Raw genomic sequence first — 23,164 nt, 5'->3', positions numbered from 1 at the left:
TAATTTAGAAATGGGGTAAATACTATTAAAAAGCAAATTTTATTTTTGTCATAAGAAAATGTTGAAATATACCAAAAATGTACTAAAAAATATTGCCTACTAGAATTTTTTAAAAAATATCAAAAATCTACCAAAAAAGTAGAAATCTACTAAATGTGGCAACGCTGCACTAACAGCGCTGGCGAAAACCATCAAATTCCCTCTGCTCTACCCATGGCGCGTCATTTAAATTTATCAGATAAATGCACAAAACTGCCACTAACAGCGCTGGCGAAAGCTGTCAAATCCCCTCTACCCATCGGCTCATGGCCAATATAAAAAGTTTTTACAGAAGGGCCTGGTAGGCAATACTAGTGAATGAGCTCGGCACTTTTTATGTGTTTACTATGATTAAAAATGTTTCACAAAAGTTATAAGGATTTATGAAAAAATATTTTTATTTTACTTAAATAATACAGTTTCTATTAATTATACAGAATAATGGTGAACATCAAAAAAACATAACAAACAATAAAACTTATTACATGCATCACATGAAAATTTTGATTTTGGTCCCTTTTTCTGAGCGGTTTTTCTGCCTTCTTCAGCGCTTATTTTCGCGTAACATTCAACACATTTTCGACGATCTTTTGAAGCAACTTTATGTGAAATATGCTTTCTGTTATATCATTTTCCGGCACTTTCCGGTCATCTACTTCATCCATTTGTAACATACTTAGAGCAGTGCTCTGTCTAAAATCCGTATCTAATGGATATTTTTGCCTTTGTCACCGTTTTGTATATTATAAAAGCGTTTACTACTGCCGAGCCAAGTAATATTTCAAATGCAAGTTTTCTATGCCACTTAATCCCTTTACGCAAAGGGGAAGAATATGATTTCAACTGATCGGATAGAGCTATGAATGACTTACTTTAAAAGGGCTTTTCATCGATTGTCATTTGTTTCGAGCTTCTGTCATGTGTCACATAATATTAATATATCTACGTCATACGTCTTTGGTTTGTATCATTTATTATATCAATAACGTATGACGTAGATATATTAATATTATGTGACACATGACAGAAGCTCGAAACAAATGACTGTGAATGAAAAGCCCTATATTTATAGCCAACTGTAAGAGATGGATTTTCTAGGTCTGTTCCTCTTCTTGTATATTTAGTGGTTCTGTCAATATGAATAAGTTATGTCACATTCTCTATTTCATTTGTTTGATTTCGTACGAGTGGTCGTTAAACCAGTAACTTTGGATCTTTTGATCACTGAGGGCCGGTTGTTCGAACGCTAATCAACAATGATCATTATCAAATACTTAATTAATTACTGTCAATGTCAACTTTGTTTGGGTTGTTAAAAAGTCTGTGGAGTCTATAATCAATTAATATAACAATAATTATTAACATAATTAATAATAAATCTCATAATTGTAATTAATTATGTTTTCAGCAACCCAAACAAAGTTGACATTGACAGTTCTGGTGACAGTAATTAAATATTTGATAATGATCATTGTTGATTAGCGTTCGAACAACCGGCCCTTAGTGCGTTTCAAAGTATGAATAGTATTTAGACAAATAATATCACCTTTATCCTGCCATTTTAAAACACCTACCCCTGTATTACTTTCCTTTGCGTAAATGTGTCCTTTATTTAATTTTTGGGCCTCTACATCCTTTGGATTGTTTTTTCTACTTTTCCTTAAAGTACCGACAAGTTTGAACGAATAGATTGTAGACTTAACAAAACATCTACAATTTTAGCACGCACATACTTGTTAGAACTCGAAAAAAATGATGACCGATATTCGGGTTTCACGGCGCTCGGTCGTCAGAGGATCTGAAACCCATAAGTAGGGCGTCATTTTCAAAATACATTTTTAGAGAATTTTTTTAACCTAGCACTTTATAACAGTCAGTACATCATATCTAGTGTAAAGACCTAATATTTACTAGAAAAACTAGGTTGGGCCTGGGGGTGGGATATTTTTCGCTTCATTTGGGCGATTAACGTGTTAAGTCATTTCCTGTTGTGTGAGTCCAATCTCTGATGTTTCGGAGCCAAGATTTTTTCTTTCTTCTTTAACCCCTTTTACTTTCGATCTTGCCATCTAATATTACCTGGAGCTGCTCAAATTCCCTATGGTGCATTATGTGTCCTAGATATGACGTCTATCTAATTTTGATAATATTGAGCAGATGAGGACGTGTGTTTATTATTTTCAGTAATTTTTCATTCGTGTCATTTTCAATCCTATCATTTATACAAGTAAAGGTTATCCAAGAACATTCAAAAACTGAACGAAACCGAAATAGCCATCTCTACCTTTCTAATGACAATGTCACTGTCAACCTAATGTTTACATCTGCAGTTTCCATACCAGAGAGAATTTTACTACACGTAATTTGCTGTGTAAAGACAGAAAAAGTAGGGATAGCCTTAAAATATTTGCGAATTATGTACCCATAGCCTTAATCCGAAGATTATTTATACAGTATGGTGCAAATGAAAGGAATAAATTCGTTATTTCGTAAACCGGCGACTTTACGGAAAAATCCCGAAACAGGTCGATTTTTATTTTTAAATTACGATATTTTGGAATTGATATCACACAAGTGACGTCGTCCATTTGGGCGAGATGACGTAATCGATACTTTTTTCAAATGAGAATAGGGGTTGTGTGCTAGCTCATTTGAAAGGTTATTCAATTCTCTATTCAGTAATATAAACATCAACATCCATATTTATACAGGGTGTCCAAAAACAATTTTTTTATATTAAATTAATTGACAAAAAAAGAAGAATGTATGTAATGTATTTAATTCAAAATACATTTACTACTGTCATAAAACACAACAAAAATGTTTATTCGAAAAATTAGTATTGCTTTTCGCTTAAATTAATTGTTTAAACTTCCAAAAAGCAGGTGCCTTGCGGGAGCTGACTTGAACATTGAATTTAAGCGAAAAGCAATGTTTATTTTTGAAATAAACATTTTTTTCTGTTTTCTGATAACAGTAAAAAGTATTTTGTATTAAATAAATTACATACATTTTTTTTGTCAATTAATTTAATCTAAAAAATTATTTTTGGACACCCTGTATCCATCATTATGTTAGTGTTTACATTACCGAATAGAGAATTGAATAACCTTTCAAATAAGCTAGCACACGACCCCTATTCTCATTTTAAAAAATTATCGATTACGTCATCACGCCCAGATAGATGACGTCATGCATGTTATATATATATATATATATATATATATATATATATATATATATATATATATATATGCTAAAATATCATAATTTAAAAATAAAAATCGACCTGTTTCGGGATTTTTCCTTAATGTCGCCGGTTTACGAAATAACGAATTTATTTCTTTCATTTGCACCATACTGTATACAGGGTGAGACAGATAAAAGTCCTATTAGAAATATCTCGAGAACTCAAGGTAAGAAAATTATGAAAATCGGAATACAGGGGTTTTGAGGTGTGAACTATTTAATGAAAATATTTTGGTCTCTTTGCTACTTCCGGTTATACCGGAAGTTGGTTGTAACTTCTTTTTTTTAAATGTATATTTTTACATTTTTGGATTCTCCTTGATTTCTTCGTTCTTAAAATATAAGTTTTTGTAATATTATACAGGGTAGGTTAAAAGATAATTACCCTATATATTATGTATACTAATTATTAAGACGTAAGAAACAAATATATTTTAAACATTTTAATTGTATTTTTATTTAAATATTAAACCAATTTTAATATTTAAAATAATACCTAAAATTAAAAATAACGTTAATACGTCATTTTTTATGAACTGAAGCGTCCGTCGTCCCCGCAATAGGGAACTTGCACATTTTTTTATTACATAGTAATATGTTCAGTTTTGTATAAAAATGAGATTTCCAAAATTTCACGTTTCAAAAACTCATAATAACTTAGAAGTACAAATTTAAAGTCTTCTGTATTTTAAAATAGTTCAAACGACCCGTGACGTCACATAGTTTAACTATATGGTTTTGTTTATGGTTATATTTAGGTATATTCTTCTTCTTCTTTAGTTTATTGGCCTCCACCTACTTGGTTATTTGGCGAGCTCGTCGTCGTGGAATAAAGGAAAAATATTTATATTCTAATAACATTTATCGTATGTCATTGTAATAATATATACCAGTTTGTTGAGATTGGAGTTTGATACAGTTTTTGAAGGAAAGGAAAGAAGGTTTACTATGGAAAATAAAACTATTTTGTAAAAGTACAAGTTTTCTATGAATAACTCAAACGATCAAAGCACTTGTAACATCACATAACTGTATTTTCTACTGAGGTTTATAATGTCTAATTTAAAATTATATACAATTTTGTTTACTTTATTGGTGTAGAATGTAAACATATAACCGGGTGACGTCACGACGCGTTTTGGGCTGGCTGGTATAATTTGAATATTTAATCGTCTTTAGGGGCCACACGAAAGACAAACAAAACTTTTTTATCTTTGATGCATGTTTTAAATTATGTTCTGTTGTGATTTACATATATAACATTTTTTTTGAATTTACATTTTATGCAAGTTTTCTCGTGAGGACCGTTTTCTCGTATAAACTCTAAAAAACGTCGTTTTTCGTCAAAAAAATTTATACTATAATTTTTTCAGGGGCCTTTTTGACCCTTTCTGACTTTCTGCTGTATTTTCGTCAAATTTTAAAATCATTAAACATGGTAAATTCTCGATAAATAATGTCGATCCGTCATTTTTTTGACGAACTAGAGCGTCCCAGCAATTGCTTTCCCCTTAAGGAATCGTAGAAAATCTAAAAAACGCCAGATTTTCTACACAATTTTAATAGAAGTATAACTTCTATCGTGTGTACAAAGTACACACATATTCTTTTTTTCTATATTAATAAGTCCAAAAATATAAATGAAACCTATTTAAAAAGTCAGTACAACTATAAACTTAATTTTGTCTCTGTTCTCACAACTTTTAAAACACAACTTAACAACGAAAACCATAATAATAAAAAGGCAGTGGATAGGTAGCTGGTACCGGTGACTTGTTCTGTAGCCGGTAGTCGCTTATTATTGGTCTAAATTCTAAATCATGTCTAAATTAAGGGTATGTGTAGGTTATGTTTATGTTTGTTTCGTGTTTGAGTAGTATACCTATATTCAGTATAATATATCCTTTATATAATATATTCTTTATCTATGCTTCGTGTGCTCCTGTGTTTGTTTTGTATAAAGTTTAAAGCATTGAATTGAATTAAAGGTTGAAAGACCAAAAGGACAAGATGTAACCGTAATTGGTTTACAAAAAAAAAATGAAAAGCCAATCCGATCAAGTTGAATTTAAATAAAAAAATATAAAAAAAAATTTTTAGGAAACGCTTTTCTTTAGTTCCGAGTGACTAAAATTAAAAATATTAAATAATCAACTAAAAAGCAAAAAATAAAAAAATTGAAAAAATCCAACACATTCGTCAAAGAAAAGCGTGGCGCGTCTTCATCGAATAAACGGTTTTCGCCCCACGCTTTTCTTTAACGAATGTGTTGGATTTTTTCAATTTCTTTATTTTTTGCTTTTTAGTTGATTATTTAATATTTTTAATTTTAGTCACTCGGAATTAAAGAAAAGCGTTTCCTAAAAAATTTTTTTTTATATTTTTTTATTTTTTACTTTTTAGTCTTACACTTTTCAAACATTAAAATATATCGTCATGTTTATTAAAATATGTATATAAAACATATGATGTACAAACATAAAAAGTAGTCGGAATCGGCAAAAAATTTGAAACTTCATTGTTTATTTGTGAAGCATAACGTAAACAATTAACGTAAAAAGTGAAATTATATGTATAGTTCAAATCATTAGCTACAATCCGTAAAAATTTCAAATTTCTACATTGTAAAAAACAAGAGAATTTAAGCATTTTCCATTAAAATCTTTTTTTTTATTTAAACAATTAATAAACATAAACAATTGTTTTTTATTGACTATTCGTGTATTGTTCCCGCGAATGCATATGTCTGCAAATTTTCATTCATTTGCATTGAAGAAAAGGCAGGCAAATTAACCTCTAAAGATTGGACGCAAACTATTGAACTAAAGAAAAGCGTTTAAAAAAAGAAGAATGTGTGTAACTTATTAAATTTAAATTTAAATACATTTTACTGCTGTCAGAAACCAGGAAAAAATGATTATATCACAAATAATCATTGCTTTTCGCTTAAATTGAATGTTAAAACTTCCCAGAGGCAGGTGGCTGGCGGGAGATGGCTTGAATATTTAATTTAATCGAAAAACAATGTTTATTTCTGAAATACACATTTTTATGTTTACGGACAACTGTAAAATGTATTCTGAGTTAAATAAGTTACATACATTCTTCTTTTTTGTCAAATAATTTAATTAAAAAATTATTTTTGGACACCCTGTACAAATAATTATATAAATTTTTATATTCATGAATAAAGAATTGACTGACCTTTCAAATGAGCTATCGCATGTCCCCTATTCTTATTTAAAAAAATCATCGATTACGTCATCCCCAGATGGATGACGTCACTAGTATGACATATATGCCAAAATATCGTAATTTAAAAATAAAAATCGACCTCTTTCGGGATTTTTTCTTAAAGTCGCCTTTTTACGAAATAACGAATTTATTCCTTTCATTTGCATCGTACTGTATAAACAAATATATGAGTGTTCAAAATTTAAAACTTTATTGTTTATTTATGACGCATAACGTAAAAAGTGAAATTATGTATAGGTTATATCATTAGCTACAATCCGTAAAAGTTTCAAGTTTCTACATTGTAAAAAACAAGAGAATTAAGCCCTCTTTCCATTAAAATCGTTTTTTTTATTTAAGCAATTAATAAACATAAACAAAAATTTTTTTGTTGTCTATTCTTGTATTGTTCCCGCGAATGCATATGTTTGCAAATTTTCATTCATTTGCATGGAAGAAAAGGTAGTCAAATTAACATCCAAAGATTTGACGCAATCTGTTGAACTAAATAAAAGCGTTTAAAAACAAATAGTTTCTAATCTTGTTTCGGTATCAATTTTAAAACTATGGTAACTTGTGAAACATGGAAATCTATAGGATCTTGTTCATACAGAAAAGCAGAGTTTTGCCTGCAGAACTGCATCAATCAGGCAAATTTGATTATCTGTGATGGGGACTAAATTTTGGTTCTGCCGGGGTACAATAATAATCATAACTATTGTTACTTTTTAATTTTTTTAATAAAGTTTTACTTGATCTCTGAGTTAATTATTTGTGATCTGTTTTATTACTTTTTCATAAAAATGCACACTTCTTGAAAATAATTATTTAAAATAAAATGCACTTATTTCGCACAATCATTGAAAATGTATAATGTAAATGCAGCTGTTTTGTATAATTTTCGTGAGTAATACACATGCTAATACATCATTACCTAATGTATTACCGGTACCCGGTACCCCCGGTACCGGCAACCAACTCGTCGACCAGTAGTTCCGCCCACTTAATTGCTTAACCAATAAAAGCCAGCTACCAGCTACGGAAAAAGTCACCGGTACCGGCTACCTATCCACTGCCTAATAAAAATGACAACATATTCTTTAACCACAGCCGCCATATTGGATACCCAATCAGAGCTAACGTATATCTGCGCGTGGAACCAACTTTTTTGATGAATTCGCGCACATTTACATTCACTCCCGATCGCGCCTAAAGAAATCTAACTTCAAAAAATTATTATGGGTTCATTTGTACGCAGGTAACCTCCTTGATATTGATATTGATGTAACCATTGCAACCGATAGGCTATCCAGACGCATAAAAAATTGGGATGTCCTCGACGAACAGTTATTCACCTACCACTGTTACATAACGTACGAGGTGATGGTTAAAGGAAGGGTTCTTTTTGGGTGCAGGATACAAACAAAAACGTGGCGGTGCTCTTCAGAAATAAAGATCTTGGCGTGCGTGGCATAGTCAGGGGCGGAAATTATATTCTCATTAAGATGAAGGATTTTTGTCTCCTGGCATGCTACATATCTCCAAACATACCCATCAGAGCCTACAAACAAAAAGTAGATGAAATAATGAGCATCGCTACAAGAGAGAAGCAAATAATGATTGTCGGGGACATCAACGCAAAATCTAGGTCATGGGGCTCTCCCATGAATGATGAGAAGGGAGAGTTCTGGAATGAATGGATAGCCCAGGCTGGCCTCCATGTACTCAATAACAACAAACCCACATTCGTAAGAGGGGCTAGCAAATCACATATTGATGTAACCATTGCAACCGAAAGGCTATCCAGACGCATAAATAATTGGGATGTCCTCGACGAACAGTTATTCACCTACCACTGTTACATAACGTACGAGGTGATGGTTAAAGGGAGGGTTCTAAGAAAACCGATAGGTCGAAGAGAGAAAATATTAAACAAAAACAGGTACCTGTCGGAGATTAAAAAAATCGACGAAGATGCAATTACAGATCTCGGCCAACTCAGGAAGACACTCGCTAATGCCGTTGAGTTGGCCACAGAAAAGACAAAAAATAACGAAAGAACCCCCTATTGGTGGACGGATGAGATAAGAGAACTACGGGAAGTGTGCCTCCGAGCTCGGAGGAATTACACAAGAAGCCAGGGCAACCCCGAGCTCAATGAGATATATAAAACAGCGAAGAGGAATCTAAACAACAAAATAAAGAAAGAGAAAAAGGAAAGGTGGCAGAATCTGATAGACGCGCTAGAAAATGACATATGGGGAGACGCATACAAAATAACAATGAAGTCTCTCAAAATGATCGCCCCATACAGACTAGACGAAGACCAGCGGCGTGAATCTGCGGAACTTCTCTTTCCTGCCAAGGAGGAGCAAGCTTTCTTGAAGATTTTCCCCACGGTAGTGGAGGAGTTTACGGAGGAAGAAATAAAAGCCGCTGGTCAGGAAATCAAATCGGGTAAAGCTCCCGGCCCCGATGGTCTGCCACCCGAGGCACTGAAGATAATAGCAACAGAGAAACCAGGTTTGATCAGAAGAGTATTTAACAATCTACTGCGGAATCAAGAGTTTCCCAGGGAATTAAAGGAAGCAAATCTGGTATTGCTACTCAAGCCTGGGAAACCCCCCGACTCGGCATCCTCCTACAGGCCGATATGCCTTCTAGACTGTCTTGGCAAGTATTATGAAATTCTTGTGAAGAAGAGGCTGGAAGGGGTATTGGCAAGTGAGAGAGCTCTATCCAGTCAACAATTCGGATTTCGAAAAGGTCGATCAGCAGTAGACGCAGCGATCTGGATTAGAGACGCGGCACAAACAAGTAGAAAGAGGTGGGTGGTACTTGTTCTATTGGACATTAAAAATGCCTTCAACTCGGCGAACTGGGGCCTCATTATCGACAGGATTGTCGAGCTGGGGGCCCCGGATTACATGTCCAATATAATAAAGGACTACCTATCGGAAAGAAGCGTATGCATAACGAAGAAAAATAAGATGAATATGACTGCTGGAGTACCCCAAGGGTCAGTCCTGGGACCCACATTATGGAACATATTATACAATGGGGTACTAGAGGTAAATAGAACACAAGGAGTAAGGGCAATAGCATACGCAGACGACCTAGCCCTACTAATCGAGGACGACACGAATCGGGGCATCATACATAAAGTAAACACAGCAATAGAAAAAACCGCGAAATGGATAGAGAACAACGATTTAAAATTGGCAGTAGAAAAGACTGAGATAATTATCTTGAGGGGACGGCGGGATCGAAAAGACATTAATTTTCGGTTCAGAGGCTCCGAACTAAAACCCCAGAAAACAGTTAAGTATTTGGGAATAATCTTCGACGACAGAAGGTCATTCGGCCCACATATACATGAAGCATGTCGGAAAGCGGAGGCAAGGACCTCAGTCCTACAAAAATTAATGCCGAATATAGGAGGCCCTGGATCACACAAACGGGCAGTAATGCTACAATCCATTATGTCAATAATATTATACGGGGCTCCAGTATGGCATGAAGTTGTAAATAAAGCCAAATACAGAGACATGCTTCTCAGAGCACAAAGAAAACCCCTGATCAGAGTGTGCAGCGCGTACAGAACCGTATCAACCGTTGCTCTACAGGTAGTGGCCGGAGCTGTGCCGGTGCACATTCTGACAGAGGAGAGGGTACGAATGCATCGAAGGGGTAACGGAGCTATAAGTTCAGGACCAGAAGAAAGAAGAAGAAGCCTGGAAAGTTGGCAGGATCAGTGGTCAAGAGAAACAGGCAAAGCCCTGATGTAGTGAGGTGGTATGAATGCAGACACAGGCGCGTTAACTATTATTTCACACAATTTTTGACGGGGCATGGATCCTTTCGGGCATATACATATCGTATAAGAAAGACTGAGGACGATCTGTGTACCGAGTGTGGAGTGGTAGATGACGCGTACCACGTGATATTCGTATGCCCTGTATATCATGCAGGGCGAACCTCGCTGCAGCTGAGGATGGGGTCCCCTCTGGGTGAGCCCCAAGAATTAATGCATAAAGCCATTATGAATGAAAAAATGTTTGACTTGATCATTGGATTTGTCACTGAAACGATGAAGCATAAGGAAGAAAGAGAGAGGAGACTCCAACAAAGATAATCTGTTTGTATTTCTTTTGAACATGTGTCGTTTTGCACCGACCGGGGTGGGTAGTCAATATACAACTCCCACTTCTGCCGGGGCAGTGTCCTTTAAAATAAAAGGATTTTTAATCCTAGTGTTAGTAAATGTTAGATGTTTTGTTTTTCATGTGTTTATATCTTATCTTGTGAGTGTATAGATGAATGGGCCACTCCTACAGTGGGTGGGGAATGAAAGTTTAGTTGTTCTCACTGGCTGTTTAGTAATTCTTTGCCAGTTTACGGTGGATGGGATGATAGCGTGGTCGCGCCTCCTCACCCATTATCATGCAGATAGGTCGGTTGCCTTACGGACCCTGGCTGGCTGCATGCGTGGATGGGGTGGCGAAACCGGGTTGTCATGACAGTCACAGAGCGCACGCAGAGAGTGCTAGATGGGGGTGACGAGCAAAGCTGGTGGGTCAGAGCTATGCCCGCTAAGGTCGGTTCCTGGCCCGCCGGTTGGAGAAAGAGGAGGTGAGTTTAGTTGGTAGGCGGCTTGCTACGGTTAGGCGTAGAGAGTTGAATCCAACACACCTGGGACACCTTCCCAGAAGTCTTTAGAAGATTCTCACCTCCCAAAAAAAAAAAAAAAAAAAAGGTAACCTCCTTACTATATGCTGTCGACAGCGACAGCGACTTAACTAGTAGCATCCACCGCGACCTCCACCCCCACCGCAACCCACTTGTTCTGTTCGTACCCTTAAACGCCCATTCCTTTGCATAGGCTTCCCCTAGTAATCTCCAACCAATCTCCAATCTCTTATTTCTCCAACTACAAACAAACACAAGTAAACTAAATATCATACAGATCTATGCACCTACTGCAGATAAATCCGAGGACGAAATTGAACAATTCTACGAAGAAATCAATCAAGTATTAAAATCGACGAAACCACGAGACATTACCGTAATTCTAGGTGATTTTAACTCAAAAATTGGTAAAGGAAAAAGTGGCAAACATGTAGGTACTTATAGGAGAATACGGACTCGGTAAAAGAAATGAACGAGGTGACAGACTGCTTCAATTCTGTCAGGAGAATAACATGATTGTATCTAATACATTCTTCAACTTACCAAAGAGAAGACTTTATACGTGGAAATCACCCCAGGACAATGGCCAAAGAATAATTCGAAACCAGATTGATTTTTTACTGATAAACGAACGATACAGAAACTCCTTAAAATCCGTTAAGGCTTACCCAGGCGCAGATGTCTATTCAGACCATAACCCTCTAATAGCGCAAATGAGTATTAAACTAAAAAGATTGGAGCAGAAAAGAAGAGCAAACCAGATAGACGTCAGTCATTTATGTAACCTGGAGGTAAAGGAGGAACTGCAAAGATGTATTAATAATAATTTGAAAATACTTCATGAAAAAGAAACATCTCAGCCAACGAACAACATAGATAAAAAATGGCGATAACAAGTCCTGCGAAAAAAATTCTGACTAAAGAAAAACCAAAAATAAAGCAAAGATGGATGACTGATAAAATCCTTCTCCTCATGGACAATCGGAGAATAATGAAAGGAAAAAACGAACAAAGGTATAAACAAATACAGAAAGAAATTCAAAAAGAAATCAGAATAGCAAAGGAAGATTTTTATAAAAGAAAATGTGAAGAAATAGAGCAATTGCAGGCAAAACATATTTTTAATGTACATAAAAAAGTGAAAGAACTTGCAGGTAGAAAAAAAAGTAAGTAGCCAAATACCCTGTATAATGTCAACGGAAACATAATAACCGAACTAGAAGAACAGTTGAAGACATGGAAAAACTATGTTGAAGAACTCTTTGCAGATGATAGACAACAATCTGAACTAATTAAGTAACATACAAGGAGACGGAGGTCCAGAAATAACGGAAGAGGAAGTAATGTACGCACTAAAAAGAATGAAAAACGGTGAAGCCCCAGGTCGATGAAATACCAACGGAAATCCTTAAACTGATAGAAGAAGACTCGATCCACATTTTAGTTGAACTTTTCAATAGCATTTATACATCAGGAAAAATACCACAAGAATTTGGCTTTTATCCACCTTTGTTATTATACCAAAAAAGATGAATGCCAAACAATGTAGTGATTACCGTACAATCAGTTTGATGAGCCATGTACTGAAAATATTCCTGAAAATTATACACACTAAAGTACACAGAAAACTGTAAATGGACATCAATGATACCCAGTTTGGATTCCGAAATGGACTCGGAACAAGAGAGGCGTTGTTTGCACTGAACGTTATGTCTCAAAGATGTCTTGACATAAATCAAGATGTATTCATGTGTTTCATAGATTATAACAAGGCCTTTGATAAATTGCGGCATGATCATCTAATCAGACTCCTGGCAGAAAAGAATTTAGATAAACGAGACATCCGACTAATAGCAAAAATGTACTACAATCAGAAAGAAGTAGTGAGAGTAGAGAATAATACCACTGAAGAAATTGAAATAAAGCGAGGTGTGAGACAAGGGTGTATACTGTCACCAACCCTGTTTTAATCTCTATTCCGAAGACGTAATGAATAGAACACTCTCTGAGCAATCCATAGGTATTAAAATAAATGGTGTTAGATTAAACAATCTGAGATTTGCTGACGACACCGATCTGATCGCAGAAACACTTGAAGAGCTACAGACATTGGTGAATAAGATAACAGACTGCAGCGAAGAATATGGACTATCTTTGAACATAAAGAAAACTAAATTTATGGTAATATCGAAATCAACACAAAATGTCCAAAATTTATATTTGCACAATGAAATTATCAATCGAGTTAGCAAATACAAATATTTAGGCGCTTTTATGAATGAAGACAACGATAGCTCAGCAGAAATCAAAATAAGAATAGAAAAAGCCAGATCCATATATTCACTAAAATGAACAGAGTGTTCTGTGGAAGAGATTTGAACCTTGAAATGAAACTTCGCCTGATGAGATGTTACGTACTTTCTGTGCTGTTCTACGGAATGGAGTCATGGACGCTGAAAAAGATTGATACCAAAAAATTAGAGGCATTTGAACTGTGGATGTATCGCAGAATCTTGAGAATATCATGGACGGAGAGAGTCACAAACGTCGAGGTTTTGAGAAGAATGAATAAAGAAAAGGAAGTCATATTTACGATAAAAAAAAACGAAAACTGCAATACTTGGGACACATTACAAGAGGCGAAAGATATGAACTGCTTCGAATAATTATGCAGGGGAAGATAGCAGGAAAAAAGTCCATAGGAAGAAGACGAAACTCCTGGCTAAAGAATCTACGGGAATGGTATAGCTGTAGCAACAACGAATTGTTTCGGTCAGCAGTTTCGAAAATACGTATAGCCCTGATGATCACCAACCTTCGGAACGAAGATGGCACTTGAAGAAGAAGAAGTAATCTCCATTGGTCTCTATTCTGGGCGAATAGAGACCATTCGTTTCCTGTCGTTCTCTTAAGGTCGTCCGTCCATCTCATCTATATGGTCTTCCTCTTTTTCTTTTGTGTTCCCATGGTCACCTGTGTAGAATTCGCTTATTCCATCTTTAATTTTTTGCCGCAGAGTGGGCCGGCGATGTCCCATTTAAGTTTTGCAACCTTTCTTGATAGGTGCATTGTTCACCTCTGTTTTTTCTCTGATTCATGAGTTTCTTTTCTTGTCCTTAAGACCTATACCCAGCATCTGTCTTTCTATTGCTCTTTGTGTTTTGGATATAGCAAAATCCATAAAACAATAAGGAAAACTACAAATTTAATTTTTCAGGAGAAAAAAAAAGAGAAATCAGTAGATTTGACGGGAATTGGTAGCTGTGGCATCACTGTTGATAACACCAAATTTTTGGGCCACTGCTGGCTGCCGGGTCTATATATTAAACGTCTTACGCAGAATGATCTGAATAAATAAAGAGAAGAAGAATTTTAAAATTTGAACTACTGGCGTCCATATTGTTATGTCATGTCATATCAGTCATGTCGTTATTATTAGGTTTGTTCCAACATGACCGAGAACCGTCACGAAACGGTAACGCTCCTGCGCAGTAAAGAAAATCCGTTCCAACAAAAATATGATCGTCATCGGATCGTCCTTCCGACTGTTCCAACAAGAATTGTGATCTTTCGGTGACGGTTTCGTGATGATCATTTCAGTAATCGGGCAAATGTATAATGTGCTGGTTGGACTGACTTGAGCACTAGGATTCAATTCTTTAAATTTTTTGAGCCTTTGATCGACTAAAAGCACACAAGCTGTCACCAACAAAAATGACAAATATATGATTACCGTCATGGGACGATAACTGGGCGATACAATTACGAACATGCGCACAACAAACGGTACAAGTAGTTTCGTGACGGTTTCTGGGCCGTCCAAAAGTTCATGTTGGAACAAACCTATTGTGTACTGTGAACATTTACTGAACATTGCGATTGTTATTGTTATACTACATTCGCTCTAGCGAGATTTTTTTTGGCACATTCGGAATAGGAAACATACAACACAAAAATTCCTACCTCACACTATTAACTGCTAAAATCAACTCAAATCAACTTAATCTTTCATTAAAAAAAGAAGAATTATTAGAAATAGTGGGAGAGGAAGAGCTAAAGTTCTTATGGAAATCCATTGTTGCCACATCTTCAAATATGAGAAGAGACGTCTATCAATTACTGTCAATTGTCATTGTCTGATGATCTTTAATCTTTGTTAATGTTTGGTTATGTTGTTGACAACTTTTGATAGGATAAAGATATTTTAAACACATTTTAAAAGAAAAAGAACCTTAGTACCTAGTTAGTAGAAAGGAAAGCAATTTTAGATTCCAACCGTATTATTACTTGTGAAATATTATCATCTAGTGGGAAAACCGCAGTGATTGTGCCTTCAAACGGGCAATTTGAAAGGACAACCCCACCAAAAACCATTATAATTGTAAATTGAAATGATTGATATTAAAAATGTTTGTACCTATGTAATTGTACATGTAAAGCTGGAAATTCAGGTAAATGCAAACATATAATTGGCACATTACTATATATTTTTCGATAAATGATTATATAATGGTTTGATAAAAGAACCATTTCACTGCAATGAACTGTCAATACGGATGGAATGGCCCTGTCCCATTCAAATAGTGAAGCGAGATTACCACCAACATACAAGAAAGAGGTTCTAGAGAGAAACGGACAAGGTGCTGGAGAATTTGACAGGCCGTGTAATTTGAGTTGCCTATATAAATGGACCCGATTAAATCAGTATTGACATTTCGTTGAATGGACCTCATATTTTAACTTTCAGGGCTGATTGGCATTACATATTTCAAAATTTAAATACTTTTTGTATTTACAGAGTAAATAGAGTACAGATTAATATATTTGGTGTTTAAATCAGTTTAAATACTTTTCAGAATTGTTATTTGTATTTATCAAAACAAATACCTACTTTCCTAAAGTATTTGGGAGTTAAATAATTTTAAAACTATTTAAATACTAAATTACTGACTGTTTTATATAAAGTGAAGAAGTCCTTGATTATGTTTTTATGTTACTTTTTTTTATATTTAGAATTTTACTTTTATATTTCCCCGTTTAAGTTGATATAGGCAACTCAAATTACACGGCCTGTCAAAGTCTCCAGCACCTTGCCTGTCTCTCTCTAGGACTTCTCTCTTGTATCGTGGCTGCATTAATTGTCTTCCTGCCTATTCCATCCGTATTGACAGTTCATTGTTTCACTGCAACTTTGTTTATAATTCTTTTTTATTGCTTACAGGCATACCATGGAAAATTTGAAAAAATTAAGCACCACAGACATCAAACAACAGTGGGGATAATTTAAAAAACAATAATACAACATAGTCAACGATAAAGTCCTACCAGTCTGCTGATAAATGGGCTACTGATATTGTACTAAATTATGATTTAGCTCTATTTTACTCAAATAATGTTGAAGTAAGCTACAGTAACTCTGTTGAAATATCTTTAGCTATGCTAAACCAAACTGGAGAAGCATGAAAAAAGCTGACGTGACTGCAAGTAACTGGGATAATTTATTGCCATTTATTTACTTATGATAAAAATAAAAGCCCAAGTTGGCCACTTAAAGTCAACCAATTGTATAATTCCAATTTTAAAGAAAATACTGTACCCTTCCGTGGGAAAAAATTATGAATCAGTTGCTTTAAATATGTATGAAAAAATAACTAAGTATGTATGTATGTATTATCAGTTTTATTCCAATTATATAAGTAAAAAACTTGTTTTAAAAGATTGTTTTATTTCTTATAGGTACTTTTACTTGAAAAGAATATTCACACTTGACTACACTCATATCATCTGTGAATTCAGATAATATATACAGTAGAACCCTGATTATCCGTGCTATGGTTTTCTAATACTGAAGTTGCATTTTTGAGGTTTTATCAAAATAGCGTCACCTTAATTCACTCGACGGAAACTCTGTAAGCCAAGAAGAGGACTCGTAATGAAAGATTCATTTTTTCTATTATCTTTTTATGGTAGGTACATATGTATGTATATATGTATTATATTATTATATAAGAAATAAATTTTAATTATCCATGCCATGTCTGAACCCGAGGAGCACGGACAATCAGGGTTCTACTGTACACATAAATTAATTTTTATCATTACTAAGTATTGTTGTAAAAAGGTTAACAATACCTCAAATAATATTTATATCAGTTTATATAAGGAAACTATTTAATAGGAATAAAGTAATTTGTACTTTGATTTTTAAAGATTTTAGCCATTGTATAGTTCTTTCAATGTTTACACTGTTAAAAAGGCAATATCCTAAGTGTCTACTATATACTAGTTCATGTTGTTTTATTAGTATGCTTTGAAAATGTAAATAACTTCAATAATTGTCATTAGATTGTCTAGTTTATAAATTGATAAAATACATTTTAAATTCAAGATCCTGAACTTTATTTAACTTCTGCTGCGCAGAATAGTATTATAAGATACTAATAATACTAATAGGTTATGGGCCTCTCCAGTTAGAAGAATATTTTGCAGCAATAAAAAACTTAAAGATTTGTTTTTTGTACGATGGCTGAAAATGATCATTCGGGACTTGGAAGTGTTGAAAAACTCAGAGGCAGAGAAAATTACAGTACCTGGAAATTCCAAATGACTGCTCTCCTGAAGTATGATGGTTTATGGTATTGCGTTCAGCCAGAGATTCAACCAGCTGGTAATAATACTAATGATGGTAATAATGTTGTTAATTTAGACAATCCAGCAAAAAAGCGTCACGAGGAGAAAGCTCTTTCAAAAATAATACTTTCTCTGGATAAGAGTACATATCCTCATGTAATGCAATGCAAAACAGCTGTAGAGACATGGCTTGCACTTGAAAAAGCATTTGAGGATAAAGGTCTTCATCGTCGACTTCGTTTACTACGAAATTTATGTTCAATTAAACTATCCAATTTTAGTACAATGGAAGATTATGTAAACGAAGCGATGGACTTATCTCAGCAACTATCTTCTATTGGAAAACCGATGGATGATGAATTTTTGGGTGCAATCATGCTGCAGGGTCTCTCAGAAGCATATGACCCAATGGTAATGGCTCTGGAAAATTCAAATGTTGACATTACAGCTGATTTTGTTAAGACCAAACTCTTGCAAGACAAAAAATGGCAAAAAGGTAAACGTGAAGAAGACAATGCACTCTCGGCGCAGAAATTTAAAAAAGTACCACATTGTTGGGGTTGCGGATCCAAAGGACATTACAAAAATCAATGTACTAAGAAGAAAATGAAAAAATCGCCCGAAAGAAGTAAATCGCAAAGCAAAAGTAACAAAAAAGGTGGTACAACATGTTTCGCTTCATTAGGTATCAACATGAAAGACGATATATGGTACGTTGACAGCGGTGCATCTTCACACATGACCGGAAAATACGAAATTTTAACAGAAATTACCAACAAAAATTCTGGTCAAGAGATTGTGGTGGCAAATGACTCCAGGCTTACAGTAAAAGGAACTGGTAATGCTACAGTTACACTTAGAGAAAGTCGAGAAGAAAAATTGATACAAAACGTAAGGTATGTATCAAACCTATCGGTAAATCTCTTATCAGTGAACGCCTTAGTAAGCAATGGTTGGTCTGTAGTATTTGACATAAACGGATGCAGACTTTTTCACAATCAAAAGATAGCAGTGAAGAAGAGACCTGAAGCCACAGCAACAAATCTCGATGGATTGTATAAACTTAATACAATGGCTAAAGAAAAAGTTAACATTGCTAAACCTCAAAATTCACAGATGTTATGGCATAAAAGATTGGGTCATTTAAACCATTTTAGCATGGATCTATTAAAAAATGGTATGGCAACTGGTATACACTATGAAAAACAAGAAACACCTGAGCTTTGCGAAAGCTGTATTAAGGCAAAGCATGCCAGAAAACCATTTCCTAAAAATCCAAATAAAGAAGTTGCTAAAAATAAACTCGATTTGGTTCATTCAGATCTGGCTGGACCTATGGAGGTTCCGTCATATGCTGGTTCAAAATATTTGTTTACCCTTATCGATGACCATACAAGAAAAGCATTTTGTTATTTTTTGAAGTCAAAGGACGAAGTTCCTGAGAAGTTTCAAGAATTTTGTGCAGAATTTGAAAGTGAAACTGAAAGAAAAATTAAAGTTTTAAGAAGCGACAATGGTGGTGAGTACTGCAATGCTCGTATGAACAAGTTTTTAAAAAGCAAAGGCATCAAACATGAACTTACTGTGCCATATTGTCCTGAACAGAATGGTGTTGCCGAAAGGTTCAACCGCACTATTTTCGAAAAAGTACGTTCGATGCTGTTCGAGGTAAATGCTGAAAAACAAATGTGGGCGGAAGCTGCTAACACAGCAGTATATTTATTAAACAGATCACCAACCAAGAAACTAAAAGGTAAAACTCCAGAAGAAAAATGGTCTGGAAACAAAGTTGACCTTTCAATTCTACGTATCTTTGGATGTTATGCATATGCTCATGTTCCAAAAATAAAGCGGAAGAAACTCGACCAGAAGAGTAAAGAAAAAATCTTTGTTGGGTATTCAGAAACATCTGCCGGATACAGACTGCTAGATCCTGTTACACACAAAATTGAAATTGCACGAGATGTTGTATTTTTGGAAGAAAAAATGAATGACAAACCGTTTGAAGAAAGAAGCATGTCATTTCCTCTTGAGCAGACTGACATTGAAGTTGCAATGGTTCCAAAGTTGCCTGAAGTTGAAACAGATGAACCTGCTAATCCTGAAACTGTTACAGTCCAAGAAAACAATCAAGTTTCAATTCGTCCAAGTACTAGTAAGAGTGTGAATGAGAATGATTGTGGCGAGAATGAAGCGAATGATTGTTTGGAAGTAAGTAATGTAGAGAGTGGCAATGATTTTGAGAAAGATATGACTAAAAGTTGAGCGAAATAGAAAGCAAAACGAGTTGAAACTTAGTCAAGATCAGTATGTTGTGAAATTGCTTGAAAAATTTCAAATGACTGATTGTAAGACTGTTAGTACACCCCTTGAACAAAATCAAAAACTTTCGTTTGAGGGAGAATATCATGAAGTACCTTTTCAGCAGTTAATTGGTTCTTTAATGTATCTTGCTGTTTGTACAAGACCTGATATTGGATTTTCAGTATCTTATTTAAGTCAGTTTAATACTAAACACAGCAAAGAGCATTGGTTGGCTGCTAAAAGAGTCTTGAGGTATTTAAAGGCCACTAAAGATGTAGGCCTGATTTATAGAAAGTCAGGTGATGCAATAACTGGTTTTGTAGACTCTGATTGGGGTAATGACATTCTTGATAGAAAGTCATATTATGGCTATATTTTTACTTTATCAGGTGCTCCCATTTCTTGGGAATGTCATAAACAAAAGACGACTGCATTAAGTTCCACTGAAGCAGAGTATATTGGCATTTCTGAAGCAGCTAAGGAATCTTTGTACTTAAAATCTTTGATTTCTGAACTTTTTGAAAATAGTGAAGTTTATACATTTCTTAGCACTTCAGAACCAATGACTATCTATAATGATAACCAAAATGCTATTAAATTAGCAGAAAATCAAATGTTTCATAAAAGAACTAAACATATTGATTTAAAGTATCACTTTATACGTGAGCATGTACAGAGTGGTAATATTAAGCTTGCATATATGTCTACTAACGAAATGGTTGCAGATATTTTAACAAAAGCTTTAGGTACTCAAAAGCACAAGTTTATATGTAATAAACTTAGTTTAAAAGTATAAGTGAGCTTAGTATTGTTTTATTGTGAGCTTATTAGTTTGTTTGTATGTTTATCACACTTTAGGTATTGAGGGAGAATGTTAAAAAGGCAATATCCTAAGTGTCTACTATATACTAGTTCATGTTGTTTTATTAGTATGCTTTGAAAATGTAAATAACTTCAATAATTGTCATTAGATTGTCTAGTTTATAAATTGATAAAATACATTTTAAATTCAAGATCCTGAACTTTATTTAACTTCTGCTGCGCAGAATAGTATTATAAGATACTAATAATACTAATATACACTTGCTGAAGCAAGTCTTATTAATTCAATTTTCTTCTCAATGCATTCATTTTTTATAAAAAAGTCTATCTACCATTATAGCATCCTCATTTGGTGTCGATATGATTTTTGTTGTTCATTTGAACAAACACCTGTTCAGCAGAAACATCTGATGGGATAAAACTTGTTTAACAGCTATTAACACACCACCTCCACTGTCGAAATTAATGGATTCTTGTGTCAGGTCTTGTGTGTAGAATTCGTAATTAAATAAGCCAATTTCAGCATTGCTTGTATCAGGTGTTAACCATGTTTCAGTAAATATGATCACATCAAAGTAGCTGTTAGAAACATTTAGAGTCAGAGTTGTCAATTTAGTCCGAAGTCCTCTACCATTTTTAATAAAAATGGGGAGCTTGCCCAAGTCATTGTGGCTTAGAGGTTTTTTGAATTACCTTTGGGATATTATAATACCGTATCGACAGGTTCTGTCCCCTGCTTCCTGAGGAGACAAAAGCTCAAATTTTATATACAGATTCAAGTACCTTCCCTTTATTAGGGGTCTGATCAATGCTGATAAAGATGGTTTTAGCATGGTCAATGTGTTTCTGTTTAAGAACTGCATGTCTGCTGTCTGAACATTTTCAGTTGAAGATAAGAACACTTTAAATGGATGGTGCCCATTTTTCTTTTTCTTTCCAAAGCAAGCTATTCTAATATTGTCAGAGACTTCATCCTAAATTTCGTCTTCGTCTTAGGCCCATATTCATAGTCGGTACTCAAGTCAGCGTCGATGCTCAAGTCCGACCTTGAACAAATTGGTCGAACTTAAGCATCGACTCAAATTTGAGTCTCGACTATGAATACGGGGCTTAGACTTCATCTAAATTTTTTTATATAAAAAACCTAGTTACTCTTAGGGCCGGTTGTTCGAACGCTAATCAACAATGATCATTATCAAATAATTAATTACTGTCAATGTCAACTTTGTTTGGGTTGTTAAAAAGTCTGTGGAGTCTATAATCAATAAATATAACAATAATTATTAACATAATTAATAATAAATCTCATAATTGTAATTAATTATGTTTTCATCAACTCAAACAAAGTTGACATTGACAGTTTTGGTGACAGTAGTTAAATATTTGATAATGATCATTGTTGATTAGCGTTCGAACAACCGGCCCTAAATAACTGAAATATAACTCAAAAAGCAATATAGGTAACTCATTTATTTAAAATAAATGTAATTGAAGACGATAATTGCAAACATTGCAGGAAACAGGGTGATCTTGATCATATCTTTTTTGAATGTAGGCACTAAGTTTTAACAGCATTTAAACTGCCTCTATAAAAATTTAATCAAACTTAATATACATGCACCATTCAATATCCAGTCTGCTGGCTACGGGCTCACAACAAAAATATAAATTATAGATTTCTTGTAAGACACATGCACATTTCCATAAGATTTGTATGCGAGCATGAAATTTTTTATGATTTCAGTTTAGATTTGAATCCTTTTTTTATCCTAAATGTACATCTTATCCGATATTCATTTTATTGTCCTTTATTGTACCAGTATTGTATGGGATTATTATTATTGTATTGTATTAAGGATAGGATTGTATATTTGTTATTACAACTGACTGAATGACTAATGTCTATGCCATTAAGGGGGTAGGCGCAAAATTTCGGCTCTAATGCTTTTTAAATGCATTCATTTTTTTTAATTCTGAGAAAACTAATAAGTATTTTTGAAAAATTTAAGGGCAGAATGAAAGATTACGTTATTACCGAGGGCCGAAAGTCCCTCAAAACTTCCATAATGTTTATTTTAATAAGTTACAGTTGTGAAAAGAAAACAGAAAATGTGCGATTTTTAATTTTAAATACGTATCTCATTAAAAAATTTTGTTTATTCTAAAGGACTTTCAGCCCTCGGTAATAATGTAATCT

The 23,164-nt window shown here is 34.4% G+C and overlaps 1 protein-coding gene and 1 long non-coding RNA gene across 2 annotated transcripts in view; both read left to right on the top strand.

The window, feature by feature from the left end:
* Positions 1–23,164, top strand: part of LOC114336990 (zinc finger protein 91-like) — a 251,669-nt gene that overhangs the window by 173,039 nt on the left and 55,466 nt on the right. The window contains exon 9 of the mRNA XM_050660069.1: positions 19,745–20,052. Coding sequence (XP_050516026.1) covers positions 19,745–20,052 — 308 coding nt within the window. The remainder of the gene's footprint in view (positions 1–19,744; positions 20,053–23,164) is intronic.
* On the top strand, positions 15,125–16,927 carry LOC126892645 (uncharacterized). Its single transcript, XR_007700940.1, has 2 exons — positions 15,125–15,662; positions 16,433–16,927. It is a non-coding gene; the product is annotated as an uncharacterized LOC126892645 (long non-coding RNA).

The sequence above is a fragment of the Diabrotica virgifera genome, chromosome 9 (assembly GCF_917563875.1).
Source record: "Diabrotica virgifera virgifera chromosome 9, PGI_DIABVI_V3a".
Classification (NCBI taxonomy): Eukaryota; Metazoa; Arthropoda; class Insecta; order Coleoptera; family Chrysomelidae; genus Diabrotica; species Diabrotica virgifera.
Note: the sequence above shows the minus strand (reverse complement) of the source record. Positions and strands in the feature narration are given on the sequence as shown.